General features: G+C 31.9%; 1 protein-coding gene across 1 annotated transcript in view; it reads right to left on the reverse strand.

The window, feature by feature from the left end:
• The window catches only part of LOC108908091 (carbonic anhydrase 1-like), a 31,235-nt gene extending 21,762 nt beyond the window's left edge, over positions 1 to 9,473 (reverse strand). Inside the window, exon 1 of the mRNA XM_018712013.1 lies at positions 9,319 to 9,473. Coding sequence (XP_018567529.1) covers positions 9,319 to 9,367 — 49 coding nt within the window. The 5' untranslated portion in view covers positions 9,368 to 9,473. The remainder of the gene's footprint in view (positions 1 to 9,318) is intronic.
• Positions 9,474 to 12,896: the final 3,423 nt, after the last annotated feature.

The following is a 12,896-nucleotide window of genomic DNA, read 5'->3' on the forward strand; positions in this document are numbered from 1 at the left end:
ACTGCTTTATCCATACCATGTGCAACGAGTACAGGCCTTAAATCCAATAAATGATCATCAAGCACGTTTGGTTTTTTGCCGCTGGTTTCTACGTCATGATGCTGAAGACCCTCGTTTTCCTGCAAACATTCTTTTTACTGATGAGGCCGGGTTCACAAGAAATTTGGGCCGACGAAAATCCTCATGCTCTAATAGAATCTGGACATCAGGCACGTTTTTCATTAAATATTTGGATAGGTATTGTAGGTGACAGGTTTCTAGGTCCTGTTGTTTTACCAAACCGATTAACAGGCGCGGATTATCTCAACTTTCTGCAGAACAGACTGTATGAGTTTTTGGAAGACATTCCTTTAAATCAGAGGCAACAAATGTGGTTCCAGCATGATGGTGCTCCAGCTCATTTTTCCATGGCCGTTAGAGAGCATTTACACCAAACTTTTCCACATAGATGGGTAGGAAGGGCCGGACCTGTTTTATGGCCTCCAAGATCGTCTGATCTGAACCGTCTAGATTTCTTTGTTTGGGGATATTTGAAGACATTAGTGTATGGTACTCCTGCAAATAGCCTGGAAGAGCTGCAGCTACGGATTAATCAAAAGTGTCAAGAAATCCAAACCAAGGAGGGTGTTTTCGAAAGAGTTCGAATATCGTTGAGACGAAGATGTCGTGCCTGCTTGGAAATGGACGGAGGGCACTTTGAACATCGTCTGTAACTTTGTTTTTTGTTTGTTAAAAGCTTCCTTTGTCAGTTTATTCCTAATAAAATAAAATGTTTGAAAAACGAATAGTGGTCCATATCTCCGCAACCGTTACTTTGCGGACCCATGTTTATTTAGACTTTTCTGCTTATTTTGGTTCATACTATTACCTCCTGAAATATTTTACACTCCTTTTTTTTAACACCCTGTGTAATTCACGTCTATAGCGTTCCAAATATTTTGTATACGTTCCCAGAGCGTATCTCTATTTGGTGGAATATCGTCATACTGTTCCATTCAAGTGACGCATTACATAAGCCCATAAATGTTTTTTTATAAGAAGTAATTTCCATTTTGTTTCATTCCAAAATATTGATTAGAACCCGAGTTATCACGGAAATATTATTTTTGGGGATGAACCTGAGGGTTAGTTTGCATCCGTTTAAATCCATTTTAGGCTAAAAGAAAATATATTAGTCCTTATTAATATGTATTTACCTTTTTGAGATTAACAATGGATATTGAGCATACAATAATTTAAAGAAACACTGGTTTACTGACGCACAAAATAATCTATCTTTATCATAAGCATACGAGTTGTCCACAACATCAGTACCATGAGTGCGACAAAGCGAACGTGATTTTTTATCTTTGTCCTGGCAGTGTCGTAGGAGCTATATAAAATTCAAAATATATAAAGGTAAATAATTTCGAAGGCAACTTTTCATTATTTAAATAATCAATCGAATAGTATAGAAAAAAATTAAATGTAATATGTAATAATGTAATAAAAAGTAAATGAATTTTTATATAACTTTAAAAATATACAGGGGCTTGATTTTTGAAAACAGAACTGATTCTCCAGAGAAAAATATCACCTGGCAAATTTCTCTTAAAAACTTAAACACTAATTATGATGAAGCGTTCGTTCACGTCGAAAGCGCAAAAAAGAAATTAATATGCTTAGAAACGACGAAGAACTTTTTAAAATGAAAGTTTTCTTCTACTTTCACTCACAAAAGGCCCAAGAACCAGGGCCCCCGCTACCATATGTGCAAAGTGTGCAATGCACACGGGCGCCATCCTTTAGGGGCGCCAAAACCCAGGGTCAAAAATTGCAAAAATTTCCAAAAAAAACAAAAAACAAAAATTAATTTTAAAATAAAAGTTGAGAAATTAAATAGGATTAGGTATAAATACACACGAAATTTTATTAGTAAATCATCCAGTTACTGCCGATTCCTATGTTGCGAGAACATGTCAGGCGGTAGTTTCTTGATTTTTCCTGTGCAGACATGAACAATGCCCGGAGCGCTATAGAAGCGATGCATCGCCAGAGGCGTTTTTAAACCGGTTAGTTCACTGGACCGTGCAACAAGTGCATAAAAACAAGTAATCCTATTAATTTTTTACATTTAAAATTATTTTTATTTTGTCAAGTGTTGTATTGTATAATATTTTGTTTACTACTTTTTTTTCTAAAAAATTAAGTGCTGAATACCTGCTGACTGCAATTTCAACGGTTTGATTTTTTATAAAATGTTCCCTATTTTACTTTATACTATCAACATTAACCCTTTATAGGATACTGGTTATAATTATTATTTTTCACCCAAATATCTTTTTATTAATTGAAATGTCATGTACAGGGTCTTTGACTATATTTACGTGCTTCCTAGAGCCTTTATTATGTCAGATAGAAAAAAAATGTTTTTAAGCAGAAGTTGTAGGTTTTTTCCTATATTATCTTTTGAAGTTATCAGATAAAAACAAAATCGCATCGAAAATGAAAAAATATAGGCAGCATCCACTTTTTTTAATAAAACACCCTGTATATTATGCGCTAAAATGAAAGCCCTTTTTTCTCTGATTTGGAAAATATATATGTTGATATCATTTGGGTGAGCTGTTTTTAAGTTATATTATATTAGCTTAAATAAATTGCCATAGAAACAATTAGAAGAAACATAATTTATTTTCAATAGTCCAAATAGCAAACGAGTATCTTGATATCAAATTCATAAAACATAACAAATAACAATTACTTCCACATCACGAAGTGATGGGGAAGTATAGTATCGGTAAAAAAATTTCAAAAATTTTTTTTTGGCTTAATGGTCCTAAAATGTTCCAAAACGCGCAAAAAATACAATTTTAGCGAAAAAAAATTTCTGTCTATGTCTGTATGTCTGTTAGTTCCCGCGATAACTTTCGAAGGAATTAAGATATTGTATTGACTTCAAATTTGGCACACGGGAACGGTTCGGATTGTTTTTGAGCAAAATCGGTTCAGGGGAAGGGGGAGAAACGGGGGGTAAACGACAGTTTACCAAAAAGTTTGGTAAGTTTGTCAAAAAATGGCATTTTTTCGTAAAAAGTCGAGTAATATGTCGTTTTATGGGTTTTTGTAGATTTCAGTTTTACAATCTATTTGAGATTTTTGTAAAAAAATAGGGTGCGGGTAAAAAAGGGAGGGGGAAAATTCGAAATGTTTGAAAAAAAAATGGAAAAATATATCATTTTAAGGGTTTTTGAGTATCAAGATGTTAATTTTGTTTTATTTTATATTTGTCTAAAATTAGAAAAAATGGGGGTAATGGGTGGGAGGGGAGTGGGGGCAAAATAAAACGTAATTAGTTATTATTAATATATAAAAGTAGAAAAGTAAGTCTTTTATTTCCTAAAATAAATTATTTAAAATTTTACCCCCTCCCCCTCTAGATGAAGGGGAAGGGGGTTAAAATTAAAATATGATGTATATCTTTTTCTAGGTTTTTGGGGTCAAGGAACCCAATTTTACCATTAGTTTTTTGATATAACTTCATTTAATCAAGTAACCTGTCCCTTTAAGAAAGTTAACGAGTAAAAGTGATGTGGAAGTATCGATTCAATTTGCAGCGGTTTTTTTGTTTCCATGGCTTTCTTGAATTCTTGATATCTTTATGAAACCTATTTGCAGTTTATTTATATTTATTTAACTTAAAATTCCTCAAAAATGGCTCGCCTAAATGTCATCACCGTATATATTTTTGAAATCAGAGGAAAAAGTTCTTTCATTTTAGCGCATAAAGTACAGGGTGTTCTATTAAAAAAGTCTGTACCCCATTAGTTAAGTAAATGCTTTAAAATGGGTGTGAACAAGAATTTATTTTGTTATTATTTTATTGTTTGTTTCATTTTGATATTTTAGTCTACAAATAAATATGACTTCTAAAGTTCAGTTTTTTGCTTTATTTCAAGCACCTACCTTCAAAAAAATAAATAAAAAAACATGATCCAAAATGCCTTAAGGGGCGCCAAAATCCTTTTTTGCACACAGGCGCCAGTAGCCCTTATGGGGGCCCTGCCAAGAACAGTGGGTCAGATATTGCTGAAACTTTAAATGGTTTAATTAATGTTGTCGCGGATGGTTTACAATTTCTGCAGCTTGCAAATTATTCATTATATTTAGATTTAATAATAAATTATTTGGATCCATTACAAATTTCAAATTTCAAATGATTACGCACCCTAGAACAGCGAATGAATGAAGTGACAATTTGCGCATGAGCATGAGATGACATTCGGGTTCAAACTATTCGGAGAAAACGCCAATTCCCCCGACAAAACCCTGTGGAATTATTTCTCTTGATATCTAGAGAAAATATTCCACAAGAAAATTTCAAAAATCACATTATCTGTGTGTCAAGAGAAAATGACGTAATTTTCTCTAATGAACTAACTCTCCTGTTTTCAAAAAGCAAGCCCCGGGGGTTGACACTTCTGTGAATATGATATGAACAAATGGACTACTTATTGGAAACGTTTAAACATTTTGGTGACATCTCCTAAACTGACAGGATTATAAGGGCCAATAAAAATTTGCCAAATTCGGAAATTACGCTGTATACTGAAAATCAATCAAAACAGCCCTAATTTATTTTATGATTCGTTTATACCAAGAAACTGAGCCTAAGAAAATAGTAAGAGATACCTATACCTATTAGTTTTTTAAATCTATCTACTGCTTAGGTTGTACTCTACAATCTCATCTAAAGTGGGTCGCTTTGTGTACATAATATATTACACAGCTCCACAAAAAAAGTTCTGTACCAGAGACATGAGTACAGTTTTTTATGCTGAATCCGAATCCTCACCTCAAAAAGGCTACTAGGGCATTTTTACTCAAATGATTCAATTTTTGAGGCTTGCAAAAAATGTAATAAAATGTCCTGAGTCGTATTTAAAAAAATGAAGTTGATGGTTCTGGAAAGACGAAACGTTACACATAAAAATTGATTATGCCATTCGAGGGCAAAAAGCTGCTATGAGAAAGTGTTCAGTATCACATCAAACAAGGCTGAAATTAAACTAAAACCTTTGATTTTTTTTAGAGGCATAATGTTGGTACCCTGATTACGCAATATTGCCCCCCATTTAAGCTAGTTCGTATCTCTTACCGTTTCCGAGATCCCTGTAGTGAGAAGCGAATTTATAGCAGCCTGCATATTGTTTTGGAATATACAGGGTGACTTCTGTATGTGTGTAAGTGTTTTTTTAGTTGAAAATAAATATGTATTTACCTACTTTATTTTACTTTCGCTTTATTTTCCACTCTTTAATCTCCGGAGCGAGTTCTATCCGTAGACAAAAAATTGAATTGAAATTGAAATTGAAAGTTATGAAATCTAAATTTTAGTAGTCAATCTATTTAAAATTTTTTGATTTTTTTATAATGATTTTATTACAAAGAAAATATATTTGGAAATATGTAATGATATTGAAAATCTATCGCACCTAACTTTTAGCTACTTTCTAGTCTAAAATTTACAATTATTGATAAATACGGCTAAAAACCTCCTTTCTAAAGATCTGTCTCTTTTTGTGTGTGTTTGTTCTTAACTTTGTTTTTGGATGGCGTTTTCGTTTTTGGTGTCTTCTTTTCACTAGATAACCCAATATATGGTTTCACTTTACATTTATGAAACCACCGTCGAACTTGTCTATGTTGTGAGCTGATCTTGAGAGCTTCTTTATTGACACTTCAGATTTGTATTTGACAATCGACAGCCTCGTCTACAAATTCGCTTTTGAATTTCACTTTGAAACCTTTTTGTTTGCTTTATTCCAGCTTTATCGGATTTCTTTCAGGTAACCTTCCTTTGTTTCGTTTGACACTTCACTTTATTTTTATTCGTAGCACTGTTTGCTCCTTAGTTTACTTGAATGTGATTTAACCTTTAACTTCGATTTTAACTGGTATTATTTCTATCTTTTTACTTGTTTTTTTCTTGCATTAAATTGGCACTGAAAACTCGAATTGGATTTGAACTGGCTCTCACTCAACTGGCTTCGACTGACAATCGATTTTTATAAGTTTTTGTATAACAAATGACAAACATAGAAAATACTATATTCTTCTAAAATCTTCTTGACTATTCCAGTATGTGGAGGGCTCAGAAGCCAATCAGTGTAAGTTTCTTCTTAAAGTTGATGATATATAAGTTGATGGTATGAAATGTTATATCAATAAAAATGATAATTATTAGTATCTTTACGGGAATCTTTATTTTATTGCAAGTTAGGCTCTGAGCCCTTCATATGTCAAATTTTCTTTCACAAATTGTGTGTTTATATGCAAATTATTCTTACAACTAATAGTTCTGAATTTCTCAATTTTAGAGCTCTTTCTATATTATAATAGTTTGTTTACGATAGTGTTTTTTGGTATCATTTAACGCTATCACATGTTTAGTTCCTACTAATTAAACACTTTACAGTTATTGACACAAATACAATTCTCTTATTTATTTTTTTTACAATTCTTATACCTACTATATTTCCATTTTTTCTTCTTTTTATATAATTTTTTTTAAATTTTATTTCACCGTTGCACGTTTAAATTTACTGTGAAGTCTTGATATTCTACAGTGAGATTATGTATTGGATATCTAGTTTAATCTTTTTATTGTGAAAACTGTCTATGGAACGTGCTATATTAGAAACATGTTTGAATTTACTATACGTTATGTGATGGAGTATGGAGTGTTTGTTCAAGATTTTAGTAAAATTCAAATTTAAACCTTGTGGGGTGTGTTGTGAAATGAGGCTTGCGTGTTTATTCACACTTTTGGAGAAAAACTTGCAATTATATCCTATTTAGAAAACAAAATTAGTAAATTTACTCATTTATCACCATTTGTCAAGTATTATTATTATATTATTATTATTTTATGCAATTAAAATTTTGTTTTATATCATTTTGCATGTCTTGTTTCTACATTTTCTTTTCTTGCATGTGCATGTAGTCCTATTTTATAATTTAAACTTTTGTATCGACAACGCGTCACTGTTTAGTGCCGATTTTGGGCTGGAAGCATCATCGGACCATTCTTCCTCGAAAATGTGGCTGGTCAGGCAATGCGAGTTAATGGTGCTCGCTGTAGGTGATATCCAGTATTATTATTACTTCTTGCGTAAAATTTGGGATCAAATAAAAGAAGTCTAAAATTAGGTATTCTATTAAATGGCACACTTTACTGCTTTTAATCTGATTTGAAATAACGACGATATATACAGAAGGAAACTAATCTTTACTTTGTGAATTTAGGTCAGCATAAGCAACTAAATAAATTGATGTTTCATGGCCATTTTAATTACATATTACTTAATTTTATTCATACAGAATGGTACAACCTGATATTCGATAAATTTTACATAATAAATTTATATATATTTATATATATACTAATTGTTATCGATACAGGAGGTAAAAATTAATCCGGTACAGCAAATGAAAAAGTGTGTATCTGTTGAAAGTAGGTATACGGCCTTAAACTACATTAGTAAAGGATATGGACTTACAATACATACAAAATATTTTTACATACATTTAAATCTATGATTTATTATGATGCCAGTAAAAAAATAATTGGGATCAAAAAATTCAAGGAACATGCCTTTCAAGTAAGACAGAGATTTTTCTATCCTCATTTTTTGATATGATTTACAAATAAACAAGGTGACCCATGTTGAAGCTATGACCTCATTGAGGATTGTTTAAAGGAAAATGGTCATCGTCTCACTATTTTGGAATGCTACCTTAACAGCCAATGATGAAGTGTCAATGTTTTTGAACATTAATTTTTTTTTGGTGGTCAAATTAATATTTTGTAATGGTTTTAGAGTTATCTCATGAATTGCCAGCCATTGAAATTGAAAAATTCTAAGGGTACACAGAAAAATATTACATTGAATTCAATAGTACATTTATAAGCATATTTACATGTACGGTCGAAGTGTTCAAGAAAAAATCGTTTTTATTTTTTATTTTACGGAGAAATGTCATTCGTGACTTCTTATTTTTAACAGTATGAACAAATGCTAGAAATAAAGTTGTTTGGAATTAAAAGCTATGTCAAAATATTAATTTGTAGATACATCGGCCTATGTCCACATTTTTTTTTTAACTGAAGCGATTTTATTAAATTATAGATTATTGAATTTATTTCTATAATCATCTATTCAATGTATTTGCCAATTATTAACTTTATGTACATATACGAAAAATAGAACAACAAATAATTAGATAATTATTACTAGTATATTGTAAATAATTGTATACAGTGTTTCAGTTCGGGCGAATCAAACTTCAATCACAAATAGAACTCAATAAATAATTCAGAATTGCCTTATAAGGCAAGGGTCTAAGTCTCACCGTTTTCACTGAATAGGGCCGTGTTGGTCGGTTTTTAAAATCATATTGTTTATAAAATCTTTGGTATGCTTATAACAAATTCATTCAAATCTACTGTACAATTCACAAATATTTGTAGGTCAGTGGCGTAGGAATGGTTAGTAAGGCGGGATTTTTTTACCGCAACTTCTACGCCAATGACCTAATAATCATTTGGGATTCATTTTTGGATTCCGTGGACAATTCTACGTAAAAAGGTGTTTTTGTTAAAAATCGATATAGTGTATCGTTTTACCGAAAATCTCAGTTGAAGGGAAGACATTCTGATAAGAAATTTTTTGCCATTCTGAATATTATGCTCAGTCAACGTTCCCTTTGTTTCAAACAGATATAATTTCCTTAAAAAATTACACCTACATATTAATTTTAAATCTGCGCTGTGCGAATATACATATACTGTATAGTACTAAAAAATAAAATGTCTTCTCATATATAGACAAATAAATAAATTAGGGACTCACAATTACTTTTCACTGTATGACAAACTAATAATTTAGACCTATTCTAAAAAAAAATACTGAGTATAGTATTTGATGTAATCATTATTTTCGCAATATTAAATAATTAAAATTTTAAATTTTATATAATTTAAAGTTGATCGGCCGCTTTGGATTTACTTAAATATTAAGATTTCTGGATATCACCCTGTAACTTTATTTACTAATCGTCTTCGGAACCATCTTCATTGGGAATGCACTGTATATTTAAATTACGTAACAAGTTTTACCCAATTTTATTCTAATGGGTATTTGTTGAAATATTATTTTTAATGTTGATATATTATTTTATTTATAAAAAAAAATTCATACAAATTAAATTTCTAAAACTTTACGCTTTATTTAATAATGAGAAGTTCCATTTTATTATGTCTAGGATATAACTTACCTGGAAAATATATAAAACAAATCAATGCTACTAGAATTTTCACTAACATTTCAAAATTTGTTTAACGTTTTCCTTCCGAACAGTGAACGATTCGGAATTGACTGATAACAATATCTGTTCTATACTGTCATTAGGAGCGTGTAGGTCATGCCCAACATTTTCTTTCCTAACTAACTATCATGTGGTAGTTATTTGTTTTAACAATTGCCTAATGCATATTATATAGGTATTACATAATTGAAAGCGACTAATATGTCCTTCTAATATACAGGGTGGTCCGAATGTTATGCAGGAAACTTCGAGGGCAGATAAGAGGGAAATAATATGAGTTTGCCTTATAAACATTGGTCTGGAACAGCCCCGTTCTACAGATACCCTGTATCTGTTGATGTTGTTAAAAAAAATTGATTTTTTATTTATATCTCCGAAATCTTTTAACCGATCTCAATAAAATTTGGTACGGATAATGTATGCCTTACATTAGGCCTTACATTCCCTAAAATATGAGCTTAAAGGTTCAACCAGTGGTGTACAACTGGACAGGGGTCACCCCCTTTTTTTACAAAAAAAACCTACGCCACTGCATTTTTACAAGTTATTGTAACTGATTTATATTAAAATGCACAAAATATGTAAAAAATATGACTAATTTTTTTCCGAAGATTCGCCGTTCTCAAATTATTCATCCCAATACATTCCCCTTGTGGCAGACACTTCTAACCATAATATTACAAGAATATTTATGTTTATGCTTAAAAGTAAATGCAATTTGTAAGCACATCAACAAAATTATTTACACCTTTCTACACCACCTGTGACGTAGTGTTCCTGGCGTGTTTTAATTTTCCCTGGAGACCTAATACTCTTTACTAATAATCCTAAATAATAATAAAAATATATTTACCAAGCAACAGCAACTGAACAAGAAACAAAATTAACGTTACGTATTTACAACAGTTGTTCAAAATGTGAACCACCCACATCGATACATATATTACATCTTCTATTAATAGAATTAAATGAAGCTAATATCATGTTAAGTGTTTTTCTTTTAATTCATTACATTCGTCTTCTATTCGTTGCAGTAGTTATGGCCCTGTATCTGTTGGACTAGAATAAACTTTACTTTTCAAATAACCCCAAACATAGAAGTCTAGGGGGTTTAGATATGATAATCTGGCTGGCCAAGACACTGGACCCTCTGCACAATTATGGTTGACTTTGGCCTTCTACCCAACCATCGCCCCATATAATTTTCATTAAGCCAATCTTATATTATCCTCCCAGAATGCGCAGGAGCCCCATCCATCGTATCCAGCTATTTTGTCGTATATTTAATGGAACATCCTCTAATAATTCCAATAGATGGTTTTCTAGAAAGTTTAGAAATTGGGAATTTAGACGGGGTGACAAGAAGAAAGGTCCACAAACTTTATTGAGAATTATTCCGAGCCACACATTCACAGAAAATTCGTGTTGAAAAGATCTTGTCCGAAGATTCTCTTGTGACACAATATGCCATATGATTGTGAAAATTCACTACCCCTTCGGTAAATGTACATTTATTATTACTTTGATTTAAGTTGTTCTTACTTATAAAAATAGTGGGTTAGGCTTCCAGGGGAAACTAAAACGCGTAAGAAACTCTACCTCACGGGTAGTGTGGAAACGAGTGTAAAGAATTTTACAAATTCTACTTTTAAGCATAAACATAAATATTCTTGTAATATTATGGTTAGAAATGTATGCACAAGGGGATTGTATTGGTATGAATAACTTGAAAACGGCGAATCTTAGGGAAAAAATTCAAGTTACCTTTTCTAGGTATTTTGTGCATTAGAATATAAATCCGTTACAATAACCTGTAAAAAATGCAGTGGCGTAGGTTTTTTATAAAAAAGGAGACGACCCCTGCCCAGTATTATATACATAATATACAAAATGTATTGTAAACGAAGAATACTATTATTATTTTAGGTGACAATGATGGGGCGTGTTGGAATGATAAATTACTTCAAATAAAAATTGGAGATATTGAAGATATGGGAAATTGATTGCTGATCATTCTGCCAACTATAAAAACAAAGAAAAAAAGATCCTTTATTGCAAGCGAATGTTTAGACATATATCGAAAATATAGTACCGCAAGACCTACACAAATAGATAGTAACAGATTTTTTTTTTAATATTCAAATGGTAAAGCACTTAACCAATTAATAAGAATTCATATATTTGGGAATATGCTACAAGTTGCTGCTCTGAAGGATGCTCACGAATATACCGGACATTGTTTCTGTACAACTTTAGCTACACTATTAATAAAGGATCAGGAGCTGATATCACAACTTTAAAAATGTATTGTGGATGGAAATCTTCAACGTAGCTGAAGGTTATATTGAGGACTACATAACTCGTGATTCAGTGGTTAGCAAAAAACATTTCCACTACTGCAAGTACATAAAGAACTGGAAGCGATTTTTTAAATACTTCAACCACTTTGGAGGTTTTAATAGTTCATAAGCCATTTAGTGAAAACACCTCAACCTAGATAGACGAAGTAAATGTTTGAAAACAAATAGGACAAGGAATATCCCTTTCAGGCTGTTCTAATTTCACTACTTACAAATATTTACAATAAATAAAATTACTTTCGTTAAAGAACAAATTTTAACTTTTAATTTAACGGAAGTAAAAATGATTCTAATGCCTAGGCAGTAAATGTCACTTTAGTGCCTGTCAATTGCCACTAAAACAGCGACATTAATGTCGATCGGCAAACAAATATTTTTTTATTACTCGTGACGGATAAGTCCTATCTCTTCGCATGTCGGTAACTAGCTGTTTGCCTACTCTATTTATTTGCGTGCGGTAATCTTACTTGTAGCACGCGAATTGCCAATAAAACACGCAAAATTTAAATACCTACACATTCGAAAATATAATTTTTAAAAAGTGACAGTTATTTATGTCAACTTAAACTGAATAAAATATGCGGACCCCGCCGGGGCTTGAGCCCCTGGACTCTAAGATTTCATTGCATTCGTAATAAAAAATAATATATGCAATTCGTGCGATTGTCTATTGCCCACTTAAGCGGATGAGCTCCGCTCTCGTGGGCAATAGACAACTTACCGGACTTATTGCACAATATACTATTTTATTACTCATGCGCTTGTTTTTTAGGTCGGTAAATAGCTGTTTGTCTACTTTATTTATTTGCGTACGGTAATCATACTTGTCGCACGCGAATTGACAAGTTATTTATGTCGACCTAAACTGAATAAAAATCTGTGGACCCCATCGGAACTTCCGTTTCTGGACTCTTAAGATTTCATTGCATTCACAAAAAATTAGTATATGCAATTTGTGCGGTTGTCTATTGCCCATTTCAGCGGATAAGCTCAATCAACTCCGCTCTCGTGGGCAATAAACAACTTAGTGCACTTATTGCACAATACAGGGTGTAACGTAAAGGTTGGGAATAAATTAAACAGTGGATTTTTTAGTAAAAAATAAATTTTTGTCATATGAACTTATGCTTTACGGGTTTTCTTTTCCAAGCTACAGGGCGCTAAAAT

Source organism: Anoplophora glabripennis, unplaced genomic scaffold (assembly GCF_000390285.2).
Source record: "Anoplophora glabripennis isolate ALB-LARVAE unplaced genomic scaffold, Agla_2.0 scaffold439, whole genome shotgun sequence".
NCBI lineage: Eukaryota > Metazoa > Arthropoda > Insecta > Coleoptera > Cerambycidae > Anoplophora > Anoplophora glabripennis.